At 48.8% G+C, this 16562-nt stretch overlaps 9 protein-coding genes across 9 annotated transcripts; 6 read left to right on the top strand and 3 right to left on the bottom strand.

The window, feature by feature from the left end:
• Nucleotides 1-559: 559 nt before the first annotated feature.
• MMS2 (E2 ubiquitin-conjugating protein MMS2) lies at nucleotides 560-1245 on the top strand (the record flags this gene model as incomplete). Its single annotated transcript, XM_041693448.1, has 5 exons — nucleotides 560-638; nucleotides 709-788; nucleotides 861-986; nucleotides 1053-1132; nucleotides 1185-1245. 5 exons carry the CDS (start codon nucleotides 560-562, stop codon nucleotides 1243-1245), a joined length of 426 nt encoding a protein of 141 aa, XP_041559376.1.
• Nucleotides 1246-1792: 547 nt separating this feature from the next.
• APUU_60229A (LYR motif-containing protein) lies at nucleotides 1793-2761 on the top strand (the record flags this gene model as incomplete). Its single annotated transcript, XM_041693446.1, has 3 exons — nucleotides 1793-1841; nucleotides 1907-2067; nucleotides 2117-2761. The coding sequence occupies 3 exons, from the start codon at nucleotides 1793-1795 to the stop codon at nucleotides 2759-2761; spliced, it is 855 nt and encodes a 284-aa protein (XP_041559375.1).
• A 583-nt stretch (nucleotides 2762-3344) lies between these two features.
• On the bottom strand, nucleotides 3345-4111 carry APUU_60228S (RWD domain-containing protein; the record flags this gene model as incomplete). Its single annotated transcript, XM_041693445.1, has 2 exons — nucleotides 3345-3982; nucleotides 4045-4111. The coding sequence occupies 2 exons, from the start codon at nucleotides 4109-4111 to the stop codon at nucleotides 3345-3347; spliced, it is 705 nt and encodes a 234-aa protein (XP_041559374.1).
• Nucleotides 4112-4367: 256 nt separating this feature from the next.
• APUU_60227A (ACL4 family protein) lies at nucleotides 4368-5808 on the top strand (the record flags this gene model as incomplete). Its single annotated transcript, XM_041693444.1, has 2 exons — nucleotides 4368-5101; nucleotides 5163-5808. 2 exons carry the CDS (start codon nucleotides 4368-4370, stop codon nucleotides 5806-5808), a joined length of 1380 nt encoding a protein of 459 aa, XP_041559373.1.
• A 275-nt stretch (nucleotides 5809-6083) lies between these two features.
• SIR2 (putative histone deacetylase SIR2) lies at nucleotides 6084-7794 on the top strand (the record flags this gene model as incomplete). The annotated part of the gene is made up of 5 exons (XM_041693443.1): nucleotides 6084-6327; nucleotides 6407-6720; nucleotides 6775-7329; nucleotides 7383-7562; nucleotides 7615-7794. The coding sequence occupies 5 exons, from the start codon at nucleotides 6084-6086 to the stop codon at nucleotides 7792-7794; spliced, it is 1473 nt and encodes a 490-aa protein (XP_041559372.1).
• A 556-nt stretch (nucleotides 7795-8350) lies between these two features.
• Nucleotides 8351-10059, top strand: APUU_60225A (tRNA (guanine-N2-)-methyltransferase; the record flags this gene model as incomplete). The annotated part of the gene is made up of 5 exons (XM_041693442.1): nucleotides 8351-8464; nucleotides 8596-9479; nucleotides 9530-9735; nucleotides 9810-9934; nucleotides 9997-10059. The coding sequence occupies 5 exons, from the start codon at nucleotides 8351-8353 to the stop codon at nucleotides 10057-10059; spliced, it is 1392 nt and encodes a 463-aa protein (XP_041559371.1).
• Nucleotides 10060-10242: 183 nt separating this feature from the next.
• On the bottom strand, nucleotides 10243-11105 carry APUU_60224S (uncharacterized protein; the record flags this gene model as incomplete). Its single annotated transcript, XM_041693441.1, has 3 exons — nucleotides 10243-10520; nucleotides 10575-10743; nucleotides 10836-11105. 3 exons carry the CDS (start codon nucleotides 11103-11105, stop codon nucleotides 10243-10245), a joined length of 717 nt encoding a protein of 238 aa, XP_041559370.1.
• A 568-nt stretch (nucleotides 11106-11673) lies between these two features.
• Nucleotides 11674-13218, bottom strand: CLB2 (B-type cyclin nimE; the record flags this gene model as incomplete). Its single annotated transcript, XM_041693440.1, has 3 exons — nucleotides 11674-11771; nucleotides 11826-11964; nucleotides 12019-13218. 3 exons carry the CDS (start codon nucleotides 13216-13218, stop codon nucleotides 11674-11676), a joined length of 1437 nt encoding a protein of 478 aa, XP_041559369.1.
• Nucleotides 13219-14712: 1494 nt separating this feature from the next.
• Nucleotides 14713-15986, top strand: APUU_60222A (mitochondrial 54S ribosomal protein uL2m; the record flags this gene model as incomplete). The annotated part of the gene is made up of 2 exons (XM_041693439.1): nucleotides 14713-15816; nucleotides 15885-15986. The coding sequence occupies 2 exons, from the start codon at nucleotides 14713-14715 to the stop codon at nucleotides 15984-15986; spliced, it is 1206 nt and encodes a 401-aa protein (XP_041559368.1).
• Between the last annotated feature and the right edge of the window lie 576 nt (nucleotides 15987-16562).

Genomic DNA, 16562 nt, shown 5'->3' with positions numbered 1-16562 from the left:
GAGACCCGTCCAACAGCTAGGTAGTGACAATCAAACAATACCGGGCAGCTGCACGGTCGTCATGAAGTTGCTGAGATCGCCAATGGGTGAAACTCAAAAGAGACTAATCGTGATCCGTCCTCAGCTCCATATAAGTGAAGCAAAAACGGCTAGCATTCTCCAGAGCAAAACTGCCGAAAATGACCAGGTGTATAAACAATCGCAGCAAGTCGCCCGCCGTGGCTTCAAAGGCGCCAAGACACCGAGATAAATTCCACGTGATGTACTCTCTTATCATCACGTGCAGATAACTTTCACCGCAAGAATCGTATTAGATTACCACGAATTCAGGACTTTTGCTATGTAATGTAAGTGAATTACCTTCTATTCACCCCCACAGCTTGGTAGGATGGCTTGATATCGAAGAGCGGATAAGGATTGTGACGACAGCCCCTCTTTTACTTGGTGATGAAATTGTTTCTCCTCCGCCAACCCCTCTTCACCGTCACTAAATTGTCACCTGTCAGTTCGTTTCTCTCGTCTCTTAAGTTTTCTTTTCTTCTAGAGTTTCCAGTTCATAATGTCTGCAAATACGAAAATTCCCCGGAATTTTAGGCTCCTAGAGGAGCTAGAGAAGGGTGAGAAGGGCTTGGGAGCAGGTAGGCTTGCGACACCGGCGAACGTCAGTGTAGACCTTTGGGCTGATTCATTTTTGCTCTGTTAAATTAGAGGCCTGCTCCTACGGTCTTGCTGATGGCGAGGACATGATGATGAGCAACTGGAATGGAACCCTCCTGGGGCCCCCTCATGTATGCTTTACACACTATCTCGGTCGATTCTCTAGAATGCAATTCTCTAACACTGGCCCTGCTCAACTACAGAGCGTCCACGAGAACAGGATATACAGTCTCAACATCCATTGTGGTCCTGACTACCCCGATAGCCCTCCAACTCTTCAATTTATCTCGCGCGTCAATATCCCATGCGTTGAGCCACACTCCGGCAAGGTTCGTCTTACTCGAAACTGAAAGAAATAGCGGGCGGCTGTTGGCTAAGCTTAATATGATGATCAGGTCGACCCCGCGAAGTTGCCCTGTCTGGCACAGTGGAAGCGCGATTATACCATGGAGACTGTCCTAATTGAGCTTAGAAGGTAAGTGCGCTACCGGTCATCTTCATATTATTCACATTCCTAAGAAGTCCAGGTACATGGCTTTACCGCAACATAAGAAAATTCCCCAGCCTCCGGAGGGCTCGAATTTCTAAGTTTTGCATCATAAATGAATGACCAGTCGAAAACGGGGTATTCGGTCGGTGTTCGCGTCCGGTTATTAGCTTCTCCTTGACTTATTAGAGCATGTTTAGTCTATGCATGACGGCAGGCATCGCCCCATAACAGCGAAGCCTAGCTGCAATCAATTACTAGCTTCTTTCAGCTATATATCTGTGCGGTGAACGGCAGACATACTGTAAATTAAGACCGTCGTCTGCTCGATCTTTTCGCCATTGCGAGCGTGGGGCTACAGTGCTTACTGCTTTTACATCTTGATGCTCAAATGTTAGGGCGCAATGATGATATATCACCACGGCATTTTCCCACGCTGAACTGGAAGACACGATACTCATATTCAGGCTCCTTACACTATTCGTATGAACTAACAGGATTCCAATCTTTCAGTAATATTTTGCAATATTTTGGACTATTCTCTCTTATACAGCACGTGACGTGCATGGTATACAGTTATGTCGCCGTTACCCGTCCCGAAAATAATTTCCTGGCATCCGCAGTCGAGCTCCGAACGTATGGGGAAGAATGCATCGGCTTGTTGTCCCCAAATTATCTCCTACGCATCGATTTGCATGTAAGCTCGGGCAATCTAATTCTTATCCGTCCCTTCGTGATTGCTTACCAAAACACACTTGTTAGGCCTAGCACTCTATCGAGCGCTCCTTCGACGATGTAACGACTTACAACGAACCGCGCCTGGGCTCGTCTCGTCGCAATCGCACATTCAAGAACGGTTTCGCAAATACAAAAAACTTCAAAGTCCTTCTCAGACAGCAAATGCGCTTAAAGCCGGGTACGAGGTACGCAGCCACCGGCCTTCTTTTCATGATTTATGGCTAAACGAGGCAGGCTCTTGACCTTCTATACTCGGCGTCGCAAGGGAATAAGCATGACTCTAGTCTGATAAGCACCATACTTTCCGAAGCACATCTTGCGAAACAACGCAAAAGGAAACTCCAATCTGTGTTATCCGAGCTGCGACCCGTGCAGCCCCCATCACAGAAGCAAATCAAGAAAGAGAAAAACCGACGATTTCAGGAACTTACTGTTCGGCCGCATCCGGATGCGACGCCTATATTGTCACGACCTCGACCTGTTGTGAGCGGTCGGCGCCGTATTCCTGTCCTCGTCAACGCCTGCGGCATTCCATTCTTGCGCATCAAAAAACCACAGCCACAAAGCATCAGCCGCGTCATAAGAACAAAAATAAATAATCGACAGCGTTTAGCTGATTGCCGACAAATGTTGGAGCCGGAGATTCTATTTGCGAAGGATGAAGATAATTGGGACTCACTCACGACCGGCGAAGAGGCGGAATCTTGGGCTAGCGAGTGTGAAGCCACCTCAAAGGAAATTGACCATAAGCTCCGCAACGACACCATTGAAAACATAAGGGTCGCGGACGCCATGTGGGAAATTGTACTTGCAGAGCGCAAGTTAGCTGAAGAAGAGAAACAGAAGGCCGAAAAAGAGAAGCGATTGACTGAAACATGATATACCTTGTCTCCCTACAATATCGCGCTTTGCCTATCTGCGTTCGCTAGAATACAACACTCATGACTGGCTCTCGCAACCATACCAGTTTATTCGTTTGATTGCCACACCATTTTGGCACACCCATGGTCTACGGCCACATGTTGCAGCCTATAAATCGAGGCCCTCGTCAACACATCTTCCGCCTGTCATTCAACACGAACTACAATGTTGACCTTGCATTGTTCACGCTTATGAGCGCAATGCGCCCAATGAACCCGAAAATATTCTAAGATGGTAGCTGCCTTCCGGGAATTGGGTGGTCGGTTTTACACCGTGCCATCTAGACAGCTCAATGTGTTATGGGCGATGCTACTCTGACCTTTTCAGACTGAATGCATTCAGATCACAACTGATCTGCGATGCAACACATCGAGGTTGCTCAAAATACACTTCCGCCATGTATCTCTTTACTAGAACAGAAAGATTACTCTTGTCATATCGGCTCTATCTTGTTCATCGTCATGCAGTTGGAAGTTGACATGATAGGAAGGACATAGGACAATAGAACACTCGATGGTATTATATTTCAAACTAAAATATCCTATGCTGCTATTTTCATCTTTTCCACGGCAGTCGGCATGCCATCCTCATCCTCTTCATCGAAGTCTGCCTTTCCAGCCAAACCACGTTCCCACAGTTGCTTCCCCGTAAGCTTCTTCTCTTCTTTCGCCGGTGCCTTCTTATTAGCTTTCTTTTCCTCCGCCTCCTTCTCTTCTCGCTTCTTCCTCTCCTCCTCCTCCACCTCCTCCTTAAATTTATCAAGCCACTCAAGGAATGTTTCCCGATTGACAGTGGTACCTTGGAACTTCTTATTCTCCTCTTCCTCGGCCTTAGCAGCCTCCATCTCCTTCACCGCATGAACAGCATTAACGCGCTCGGCCATAAGAAGCTCGGCGCTTTCCTTCAATGCACTGACAAGAGTAAACACCATCGCCATGCCCATATTTTCCTCAATAGTTGGTTGTAGAGCTTCAAGAAGCCTCTCGCGATCTTCGCTGATATCTAGCCGGGGGTGTTTGGGGGCGTTCGGGGGCGCCATCAATTCTATTTCAGGTGCAACTTCGGGGTATTCTTCCGGGTAGGAGACTTGTAAAAGTAAAATGGGAGGTTCGGCTTCCTGCTCATCATTTTCTGGCGGGTCGAGTGTAATTGATATCCGAAAAGAGGTGTCCGATAGGTCTAGATTGCTTGAGTAAGCCTGGGCTCGGCTTGGTTTCGATGTGGCTATCAATTCATCCTACCTGTGATTTCGTCAGGAAATATAGATTCGAGCACCTCGCGCTCTTCAGTCTGGTCTTCGCGGCCCATGTTTAATAGCGGTTTTCTGGGCTCCGATGAGGGGTATTTTGGTGTTGTTCGGAAAACAAAGAAGTGGCTATTAGGTATCGTGGCATACACAGGGCGAATTTTGTTAAGAAACAAAACAACAATACGAGTACCTGAATAAAACGAAAATATTGAATGCCCTGACAAGATGTTAAGCTAAAAGGTGCCTGAATCAATTCTCTGTCTAAATCAAATCGGCCGCGGTCCCTCATGCAAACCAAGCAAACAGATAAGAAAAATGGCCAAACTTGTTCCCACTCCCGAATCGGGAAATACACTGGAGTTCCAGTCGTGCAAATCTTCAAGAGAAGTTTTTAATTATAATAACTATTCCTCAGGCAAGGTTCCGGCGGGAAATTTCCATCTTCCAAAAAATCACATACAGTACGTTATAATATATTGCGACAGACATACCATGGGAAAGCCCAGACCTCACAAGAAGAAAGCTTCCAAGTCCCGCGAAAAGTCCGTTCTGAGCGCTGGCGGCTCGATATCGAAACGAAAAATGAACGAAGACCCCGCTAAGCTTCTCGAGCAAGCAACAGTACTTCTTCAGACCGGGCAGCTCGATGAGGCGCTTTCGCTAGCTCAGCAAGCACTCGAGAGTGCGCCCGCCAACTCTCCGGCACAGCTCTCGAGTCTGAATGCGGTTGCGGGCATTTACGTTGAAATGGGCGAGATTGACCTCGCAAGGAAACATTTTCTACAAGCGGTCGAGCTGGATCCGACCGGTTCTATTCCCGAGTCCGAGGGGGGCGGCGCTGAAAAATTCTTATGGCTCGCTCAATTGAGTGAGCTCGGTGGAAAAGATAGCGTTCAATGGTTTGAGAAGGGTGTTGGGTCTCTGAGGAATGTTATTCAACAATTGGAGGTAGATGCTGGCCCTGCACAGGTATTAGAGCTGGAGGAGAAGAAAGGGAAGATGGCAACCGCACTCTGTGGCGTTGCGGAGATCTATATGACGGATCTTTCGTAGGTTTTTCCCTATTGAGATTTCCCTACCTACACGTTCTCGAGCTGACGGTGTTTCTAGGTGGGAAGAAGATGCGGAAAAGCGTTGTGAAACTTTGATCACAGAAGCCCTACTGATCCAGCCCAGCTCCCCCGAAGTACTACAGACGCTGGCGTCTATCCGAATTTCACAATTACGAGAAGATGATGCGCGAGCAGCACTCTCGCGGAGTCTAGCGTTATGGAAGGATTTGCCGCCAGAGGATCCAAATGTTCCGGACTTCCCGACCAGGATCAGTCTTGCCCGTCTCCTGATGGAAGTTTCGATGTTGCTGGAGGCACTTGAAGCTCTGGAGCGTCTGATCCTTGAAGATGACCAAAGTGTGGAGGCCTGGTATCTAGGCGGATGGTGTCTCTATCTCTTAGCCGAGAAGGGTGAAGCCCCGAAAGATCCTGAGGAAGGAGAGTCAGACGAGGCACCGGGGGCGAAGAGGCACGCATCGCTCGTTGCCAGTAGAGAATGGCTCGGGCAGAGTCTGACGCTCTATCAACTTGTTCAATATGAGGATGAGCGGCTGAAAGAGCACGCTCTGGAGCTAGTGGAGGCTATGAACAAGGAGATTGGCGAAGATATGGAAGATGAAAGCAACGCAGAAGATGGAGAGGGGGATGAAGAGGAATGGGAGGGGATCGAGTCAGACAGTGACCATGAGATGGCTGACTCGTAATGTCAATAGAACGAATATCCATGATGATACCAAATAGAAAAGTTATTTTATTCGCATCGCGCTCACTTCACCAACAAAGTCTGAGATCCGCTACCTATCTCGCTGGAGATAAAGACTCCTTATCGGAGTCGGACCGGATCAACAAAGTTCCGATCACGTTCCCGTACAATGGTGCAGAGCCAACCGTCCTTTTATAGCGTGGCAAAAAGCTCAATGTGAGTTGTTCAGTCGGCATATCCAGAGGCTGCTGAAGGTTTCTCGTTCTCCTCACCAGGATGGACCTTGTCTCAGCGCCCTGTGGGGAAAGCCCGCCGTTGAAGACTCCGCTTGTGGAGGTCGAAGCCGCGGAGGTTGAAGGGACTCTCCCGGCCGAAAACGACGTTCCTGTGGAGGAAAAGGGCTCGGTTTCTCAATCTGAATATGAGACTGACAGCGATGGCTTGGATAACGAGTGGGAAACTCAGTCTCTTTACGAGGACGCCATTCAAATGCTCCGTGATGACCAGCTTCGCGACGGAAGTAAGTAAACTCTGTATAGATGCCCTAGGCCAAAAAAAAGTCTCAGTGCACTGACTGTGTTTCGCCTTTTTTTTTTTAGCAATCCCCGGTGCTTGTACCCTCGAGGAAGCTGTTGAGTTTCGGAAACGACTTCATGAAATTGGCAAGGCACAATTTGTGGAGGAGACGATTGCTCGCGACACAGTGACTGCGAAGAAGCTTTGTACCGCATTTGGGATTTTACCTCCTACTTTTCTTGACGGTGCACCAGACGAGGCATTTCATCCTCTGCTGGCAATCGCGATTTCTCGGGAGTTCACCAGGCGTCAGAAGCTACCCCAGTACAACTCGATTGACGATGCTGTGAAACTGCTTCAGGAATCGAAAAGCATAATTGTCCTGACTGGGGCAGGTGTAAGTGCTGCGCTATTTTATGAATGCACTTAGAGGATACTTATGGTCAATTAGATCTCTACCAGTCTGGGGATTCCGGATTTCAGATCCAAGGACACTGGACTCTACTCACAGTTGGAACACCTGGGTCTCAGTGACCCGCAAGAAGTATTTGATATTCACATTTTCCGCGAGGACCCAACTATATTCTATTCAATTGCGAAGGATATACTCCCGACTGAAAAGAAGTACTCGCCGACTCACGGATTCATTCGGCTGCTTCAAGATAAGGGGAAGTTGCTTACCAACTACACCCAGAATATTGACAACATTGAGGCAAATGCTGGTGTGCTTCCGGAAAACATTGTGCAGTGCCACGGTTCTTTCGCGAAGGCTACGTGTGTCAAATGTCATCACAAGGTGTTAGGAGATGAGATCTATGACGACATCAAAAAAGGAGTTGTTCCTGAATGCCCCCAGTGCCGCAAGCAGATTGGGGAAGATGCGCTGAAGCCTCAAGGGCAGAAGCGGAAGCGGAGCGGCAATTGGGCCGACAAAGATAGGAAGGCCAATGCAGAGGACAGCTCCGACGAGGAAGACTACGAGATACCAACTCCAGGGGTGATGAAGGTTAGTGGACACCTATATGGGCTGTACTTAAATCGCTAACTTCCCTTGATTAGCCGGATATCACATTCTTTGGAGAAGATCTCCCCGATGAATTTGGACATCGTCTCCTTCATCATGATAGGGACAAAGTGGACTTGGTCATTGTCATTGGAACGTCGCTGAAAGTTGCTCCTGTTGCGGAGGTTCCGGGCGTGCTACCACCTCACATACCCCAAATCTACATTTCTCGCACCGTAGGTACTCAGACTGATGGAATTGAATCTTGTTGCTAACATGGATATATAGCCTGTATCACACACGAATTTTGATATCGATTTACTTGGCGACTGTGATGTGGTGGTGTCTGAGCTTTGCCGTCGAGCTGGGTGGGATCTGAACCATGATATGATACCCGCTGATGAGAAGGTCGACACCGCCCCGGTCTTCGGATATGGCTCACGACATGTATTCAATGTTAGCGGTTAGCATAGCGGTGGAGTTTCGGGTCAGATGGTTATTGGGCTTTAGTCTGTCGTTATCGATGGCGTCATGTTATGATATTTGAAGGTTTGTGGGGAGAATGTTTCCCGATGTTTGCGCTTTTCTTTTGCTTTTTGATATTGAGAGATTCCCATGCCTGGATGGCAATTATGTTGCTGGTATGCTTCTTGAGAGACGATATCTCCGATAGAGCGCATATGTGTGTTTGTGTATTTTATAGAACGATTATGGCTTGCCTGAACATATTTAATTTTAACCGAGAATGGAACTTACGTACGTCTTTTTAAAAGATCTTTGGTTCTTTTTTGATGGTTGTAACTGAATATTGTAATGCCTGGTGTAGGTGAAAGTCCAACCGTCGCGCGGCTTCATTCTCTGGGAGGAAGAAAAATCTCATACCACAACCTCCATCTCAACACAAACCAATATTAGCCCACGCAGCACCGGAAAAGACATTCCATGCCACTTTTTTTCTTTGGTTGATTCTCCGAAAACATAATTTCCGAGTTATCCAACTCGAAACCCAAGTAGTGCACAAAGGATGGAGTACCTCATCCGCTTCGCCCAAACGCATGAGACTTTCCGACAACCGGAAATTCAGGCGCTAGCCTGGTTGCACAATATAGATCTTGAGATCGTCTCCTACAATGAACTCGTGAGTCTTCAATTCCTGCTGTTTTTTCCGGTGCCTCTACCAAAGCCTGATAGCCTATGCTGGGTTGCAATACACCCCACTCGACCGAAAAGAAGAGCATAAAATGAATCATCACACTAACAACGCGCCAGTCCCCATACTGTGTCGTACGGCTCCCAAATGAAGAAGCAGCACGTACTCTTGTCTCCCGCAGCATCCTAGTAAAGGATATCTTCGAACTCTGGGGGCAGGGCACCACTTATGATGCCGTCCATGCCGATGTCCACAGGAAAACGCAGCATCTCTGGGCTCAGTACAAGGACATACCATTCCGGTTTACAGTTGAGACATTCGCTGGAAAGCGCAGCTCATCCCAAAAAAGAGATATTATACAATCATTTTCTTACCTTGGCTTCGAAGGCCCAATCACCTTAAAGAGCTTTGAACAGGACTTCTGGGTGCTAGAACAGTATTACGATGTCACACATATTCCGGCTGCGGAGAAATCGCAAACTCTAAACAAAGGGCCAGATCCAATAAATATATACATGGGTCGCTTCGTCTCAGAGAGCAGCCGTGAGGTCATCAACAAGTATGACTTAAAGAAGCGTCCGTACATCGCCACTACATCTATGGACGCTGAGTTGAGTCTAGTCACTGCAAATATGGCTGGTGCAGCACCAGGAAAGTTATTCTATGACCCTTTTGTTGGAACAGGTAGCTTCTGCGTTGCTGCAGCTCATTTTGGCGCCCTGTCTTTTGGCTCTGATATCGATGGGCGAAGCTTCCGTGGGAAGGAAATGGCGAAGTGGAAGACCACAGGTGTACAACTGAACTTTCAACAATATGGAATCACCAGCAAATTTGGTGATCTGTTCACTTCAGACCTGACTAACACGCCTCTAATTGACCGTCAATTTCTTGACGGTATCGTTTGCGATCCGCCTTATGGAGTGCGCGAGGGCCTACGGGTTCTAGGGACGCGAGACAACCGCCCAAAAGAAGAAGTCATCATCGATGGAGTGCCCGCACATTAGTCAGTTCCCTCCTACCTTCCCTCCTGAACAGAAAGTTAATACTGCATAGTCGGCCCGGGTACATTGCCCCTAAGAAACCGTATGGATTCGAAGCCATGATCAACGATATTCTCAACTTTGCAGCCAGGACCCTAGTCACAGACGGACGCTTATGCATGTGGATGCCTACAACTAGCGAAAAAGAAGCGGAGTTTCCGGTCCCAATGCACCAAAATCTAGAAGTTATCAGTATCTCCGTTCAACCATTCAGTAATTGTAAGCAACGCACACCAGGGATTCCCATTCCGATTTGCCTCGATATCAGCTGACTTCACGACTACTCCATCTAGGGACACGACGACTAATCACATACCGGAGACTTCCAGAAGGTGTTCTGTCGGATGTATCCTCAGGGCGCCAGAAGGGTGATGATAGCGGCGTGTCAGCCGATGATTTGAATGCTTTCAGAAGACAGGTGAGTTCATTGCATTTCTATTTACTCTTATATATAAAGGCATACTCTAATTCTTTCAAAAGTATTTCATGAAGAACCCAGACCCAAAACAAAACAAGAAAAGTCCAATCCCAGCAGTGCAGTGACTAGTAGTCTCTATCTATTAACTTCAGCATTATGCATATTTTATATTTATGGACAAGTAGGCTATTTGTGCCCCATTTCTAGCTTCAAGACAAGCCGCCCGCAAACAAGATACCAAATAAACAAAAAAGAAATATCGTTATACATATCCTCCAAATCTATATGATATAATTCATACTCACCATCTATAATCTCCCCTTGCCGCCGGCCACACCACTCTCGGCATCCCGAAACTCCCCGTCCAGATCAATGTCCTCTGCCTCCTTAACTCTCACCACCTCCCTGGCAATCTCCTCCCTCAAAAGCCGTACTAAGTCCTCCGCCTCCTCGTCATCCAAATCCTCCCTCTGCCCACGCCCAAACATAATAAAGCTCATTTTCGCCGATGTAGACGCCTGGCCTAACGGCGGTCGCGGCACAATGTGGAAATGCACATGCGGGACGACCTGCGCAGCTCCGGCGCCTAATAAGTGTGTTAGTTGACCATATCAATGAAGGTAGAGATAATAATAGATACCGTTATTCTGGACGACATTCCAGTTCCAGCTCGGATCTGCACGAGTACCACCACTTGTGCCATTGCCATTACCATCGCCACTCCCACTACCGCTTGGGTCTGAATCGGTGCTCTCCCCGAATACCGTTCTCATCACAGCACGCGAGAGTATGGGAAGCCATGTACCAAGCTATACGGATATCATCAATTTAATCCCATCTATTCTTATAATGACGTGCAAAAGAAAAAAAAGGGACAGCAGCAACGGTGGAGATAACATACCTCGCGACTAACCCTTACCCCCACTTCAGCCAACTTCTCATGATGATTCCGTGGAACAACGAGCACATGGCCTCGTGTCAGGGGCATAATATCTAAGAAAGCAAGGACATGTTTCGTGGAAAGAATTAAGAAAGCATGGCCGTCTTCACCTGGACCTGGTGTTGGAGTGGAGGGAGAGTTGGCGTTGGCGTTCGGCGTTGAGTGAAGATATGTTGACGGGGCCACTGGGTGATGCGCAGCGGCAATTCTGCAAAAAGCGCATGAGGACATTTTTGTTGTCTGCTTTTGTCTCAGGAGCCTTGAGTAAGAGAATACAGATTCGTTGAGGGGGAACGTTCAATGAAGGATGCACCGAAGCAACCTCGGTTGGTGCCGATCCTCCGCCTGCTCAGTTAAGTTACAATAACTAATAACTATCTATGGATTTGTTGTGCTTTTTAAAGACAACCATGTTTATCCCAACCCTCGAAACGACCTCGCCGCAAAAATTTTGCTCAATTAAGAAAACTTGCAATTATCGGGCCCAATAGAACTGAATTCGAGTATCGCTGAATCTTGGAAAGTATCATTAAGCAAAGGTGAAGCATCCCGAAGGCACCCAAGAAGTTATAGAGAAGTGAATAAAAAAAGAGCAGGTATTGAAAAATAAAGCGCCAGACACCCCCCGTGAAGCCGAAGAATGCCAATGTTCGCAACTAAAACAGGATGCCATCGTAAACATATGCAAGAGTTGCCCTATACCCATCACAAACAAAATGCCAACATATTCAAATCAACCAACTCCTAGCCTGAGGACTCCCCGGAACCGGAATGCTCAGACAGTTGAGAACTCCATCATCTATTCGTGATCTTTGATGGAGCTGTATGGCTCTGAGAGAGCGCTGTCGATATACACGTGGTGATATTTCTTGGCCCACTGTCGTGTCATGATTGAGGCTGGCGAGGGGTTAGCTTATGAGCAAGATACCCTCAAATAACAAAGAGCCTCACCTTTGAGGAATTTCTTGCTGGCATATTTCTTAAAGAATGCTTCGTGGCAAACGGGGCGGTGCAGATAGTCAACCATCAACCGGAAGACAGGTTCAATCTCTTCTTCGGTGTAGCCGGCGTAGTGAGCTAGAGTAGCATCCTATATATGAGTTAGTGTATGTGAATGCTTAAGATCAGCAATGGGGCAACTTACCCATGGGCCGCGATCGAGAATCTGGCGAGCCAGATGCATGGATGCTGCACCGACTTGGCTCTGGGGAAAGGGAAGGAACCTGTGATCAAGGAGACTGATTTCCATCAAGTATTTTCCAAGAGTACGCGTTTGAATATCGTAGTTGTCTGCCTTGGAAATACGGCGAAGGAAGTTCATGGGGTTGGGATAGCTCATGTTGTATTCGAGGGTTGCAAGGATATGACGCTCAGCATCCAAGATCTCCTTATCCGTGAAGGTCTCGTCGGCGACGTGACTGAAGTTGGCAACGTGTGGTGAAAGGACCTCTTCGTACTTGGAAGCAATGAACATGGCCGCAACACCGACCAACTGAAGACGGTCCAAGGCCACCACCTCAGCAGATAGGAAACGATCAATAAGGTTGACAGCAAGGAAGAGGGTTTCAGGAAGGAGGCGGAAGCGAGTGTGGACTTCGATGAGCCAGTCGACGAGGATACCGCGCATCTTCCACTCGAGATCGGGTTGGTGAACAATGTATTGAGGGTTTGGCAACGTTTCCATCTCCAGGTCGCGAAGGTAATCGAAGATCTCTACCACATATTCGGCGGCCATCAAGGGATCATCCAGGTCCTCAGTGTCTAGGTCGGCAACGAAGTCTTCAGGGGCTAGTTCTTCTGTTTGTGTGCGTGATTTGACATTCTCTTTCAGTGAGACGACCTCTGCCTGCTTCTCCACAACCTTCTCAATGTCAACCTTTTTGCGTGGAGGTTCTTCCTGCTGGAAAGACTTCTCCTGTAGCGACTTTTGGCTGGAAGTGCGCTTCATGGCGCTTCCCATACCAGATCCGCTTCCGGGGCGCTTGGCCTCTGTGGCAGGCTTCTTTGCATTGTTATCCTTGGCTCCCAGGGCGGTACGGGACATGTTGCTACGGCTGAGCTTCTGAACGCCTCCGGTCTGCATAGTAGCTTTCGACGTTAGACCAGTCTTGGTTGTGGTCTTCTTCGCGTCCTTGGTCTCGCCATTGTCTGCCTTGCCGACATTGCTCACATCGCCAAGGGCAGCGCGTTTCCGTTGCGTCCCAGTTGTGCCTGTAGCGGCTTTCTTTGTCTGGAGGGGCTTCTTGAGGGCACCGTTGGCAGCAGGGACATCTGATGTCGTTAAGGCGGCGGCTTTCGCTCGAGTCACACGCGTTGACGGACCATTCTCATCATTTTCATTCATAGTGCCTCGTGTGCGGAGGTTCCGTGCCTGATCAGAAGCCAAAAAGTTAACTGCAGCTCTTCGCGTCGACGAGCTGAATCAATCGAATAACCGATTCGTGACGCGTCTATATCATGAAGAACCTTACCGGAGGCATAACGAGAATAGGGCGAGGAGCAGGAAAAAGCCCTCGACGGGTAGGAGAAAGATGGAATTATCAAGATAGTGTCGAGGGTTCTGTAAATGCACGTCGCTGGTGTTCAGTCAGCATTCTCAAAGAATGACTAGTGGAGCCCCAAATACCCAGGGGATGGCAGCATTGATGCACGTACCAGACGCGAGTATGTCAACCCCCAAGCAATCAGTTGAGATGATGCAGGGCCGACGAGATAGACCGAGAGGAATGTGGAACAAATCCTTCGAACCTCGATGTATATGGGTTTGTTGATGCTGATCGGGTGCTCAATTGAGGTAAATCACGTAGCTTTCAAAACGCGCAGCTCTCTTTCGCAAAACAAAATACCGTAGAAAGGGGGTATAAGGTGGTTGCAAAAGTAAAATATGAACAGTAACGCGACAAGATACGAAGAAGCAAGCGTCAAAGATGCGTGAAGTAGAGGCTGCGTTTGAAGGTATGTTGATGGGGGGGTGGATGAGGTAGGAAAAGACGGTCGGCCACTTGACAGGGCACAGGCGATGTTTGGCCCTACTGTTTAGCGCGGAAGTCAGCCAGGCTGGGAAGGACGGATGCCCCACAGCACAATTTGGTCAAGTCGCGAGGAATTGCGTCGTGAAGGCGTGAGTATGTACGCGGTATATGCAGATGCGCCCAATATTTGGCTATGTACGTTGGGGGCGAACTTTTCCAAGAGCTTTTGAAAAGAGAAAAGAAGAAGACTTCGTGATGGTGAAGATGAGAGGGATTGAAGAGGGGGAAAGAAGTTGAATAAAAGAGAGCTGCGGCTGCCCAGATGCTCGTACTGTACGGAAGCGTAAATTAACCATTCATGGACTCGAGAATGGGTGGGGAAAGCGTGTGGTATAATCGTAACAGTACGGTCAGGGCAGGGAGGGCACCAGCGGAGCGGAAGTTGTCTAGGCGATGAGGTCGAAGTAACGCGCCAAAACGTGAAGCAGCGCGGCACGATCACCAAAACAAAAACCCGTTGCTGGGCAACTGCTGTCTGTCGCCCCGACGCGCGTGGTCCCGTGATCTTTCTCTGAGCCACAGAGCGGCCCCGACATATGGCGGTGCAAAGTCACGTGAGCACAACACAGCCACATACGCAAATCATCCGGAGACATTTTTGCTCAGCCCGAGCCGACAGTGCTGTTGGCAGTTGCAATTCGTCACGGCGCCTCGACAACGCTTCTGCCGGACTGACCGTACTGTGAAATCTGTGCGAGCATGCTGGAGCAATAATCCGATCCGTCTCGACTCGTACAATTTTCCGCATCTGGGGCCAATTGGTTCACCCTCCCAGGTTTTCTTTTCCACACAGCATATCGTGCAATATGCTTCAACATCGGATCGCCCTGAAGGGCATTCGATTGCCATTCCGATGCATGTCTTCGTCTTCTGTGCGCGCCAATTCTACAGGTGCGCGGCAACAAACAGAGCCTGCCTCAAGCTCCGACCTCGATCCTAGCCTTGCATTCGCTCCTCCTCCTATTCGCCTGGATTCTACCATTAACATGCGAAAATACACACCGCGTACGCCTGGTCTTCGACACTTGCGAAGGCCCGTAAATGATCATCTGTGGAAAGGTCGGCCGGTACACAAGTTGACATTTCCAAAACGTGGACACAGTAAGGGAGGTAGGAATAACACGGGCAGAGTTACCGTGCGGCATCACGGTGGTGGACACAAGCGCCGTATTCGAATGATCGACTTCAAACGAGATGCCCCCGGTCCGCATCTTGTCGAGCGCATTGAACATGACCCCGGACGGAGTGCCCACATTGCACTGGTTCGCAGCAAAGAAACACAAAAGTTGAGCTATATCGTGGCTGCAGACGGTTTGAGGGAGGGCGATGTTGTGCAGAGTTACATGGCTGGTATCCCTGAAGACCTTTGGAAGAGCATGGGAGGGACTGTGGACCCCGGTGTGATGGCTGCCCGAACTGCCTGGAGAGGCAACTGCTTGCCTCTACATATGGTTCCTGTTGGAACACTGATATTCAACATCGGACTGCGCCCAGACGGCGGTGGACAACTTTGCCGTAGCGCTGGCACGTATGGGACGCTCATATCCAAAGGTGTCAACCAGGTGAACGCGGCCGACAAAGAAAAGCAGGAAACCCAAAGTGAAACAGATGAACAGAAGCCGTTGACGCAACGCGAAAAACAAGTCCGGGAGCGCACCCTTAACCATGTCACTATCCGGCTTTCCAGTGGTGAGGTCCGTATTATCCATAAAGATTGCTGTGCCACTGTTGGTGTCGCTAGCAACCCGAACTATAAGTACACCCAACTGGGAAAGGCAGGTAGATCGCGCTGGCTTAACATCCGGCCGACAGTCCGTGGTCTTGCCATGAACGCCGCTGACCACCCTCACGGTGGTGGACGTGGAAAGTCCAAGGGTAATGTTGACCCGAAGAGTCCTTGGGGTCTTCCGGTACGTAAACTCGCGCTTCCATCACAGTTACTCCACCCGTTGATACACCATGCTAACTGGTCATACAGGCGAAATCTGGTTACAAGACTCGGCCCAAGTGGAACGTCAACAAGGCTGTTGTTATCCCCAGAACCCGCAACCAGGGCAAGCGCCGCAGAGGATACCACTAGACGCATTCGCGTGCGTCTCAGCCGGGACTTGTGGAGTTCTTATCTTCCATTTTCTGTAATTATTGTATTATACAAATGCTTGCCTATTGAATGCAGGCCCTGTCGCCTTGTCCAGGGACTCCTATCTCGCTATCATGCTTGGACTGAGTTCGTTCATGCTTCTTTCTGCGACGGCGTTGAATTTGTACATTACGGGCTACAATAGAAATACATAAGCCTGCTCTCCAGATATTATCACCCCGAAGTTATTGGACTGTAATTAATCCGAGAACATCATCTCAGGCATCATAAAATGGTTGGGACGCTCAGGCGGCTGCATCCTGATGCACGTGCTTGTGCGACACCGTTGGATCCGGGATAAGAACCCCACGCCAGCTACTCTGAAGGATGTAAATTTGTAGCTGTCACTGGTTGAACTTACAAACATCAGTGCGAGTGAAGGATTGATACGTGGCGTCGTTCGTATCCGCTTGGTTTCCCCCCAAAATGGCGAGGGACCGAACTTCGATGGCAGCTCCAGCCGTGGCGCAAGTGGTTCTGCCTATTCCCTCAACTTGTCTTAATCATCAACCCATC

Source organism: Aspergillus puulaauensis, chromosome 6 (genome assembly GCF_016861865.1).
Source record: "Aspergillus puulaauensis MK2 DNA, chromosome 6, nearly complete sequence".
In the NCBI taxonomy this organism is placed as follows: Eukaryota; Fungi; Ascomycota; class Eurotiomycetes; order Eurotiales; family Aspergillaceae; genus Aspergillus; species Aspergillus puulaauensis.
The sequence above is the reverse complement of the archived record's forward strand: the minus strand, read 5'-3'. Positions and strand labels throughout refer to the sequence as shown.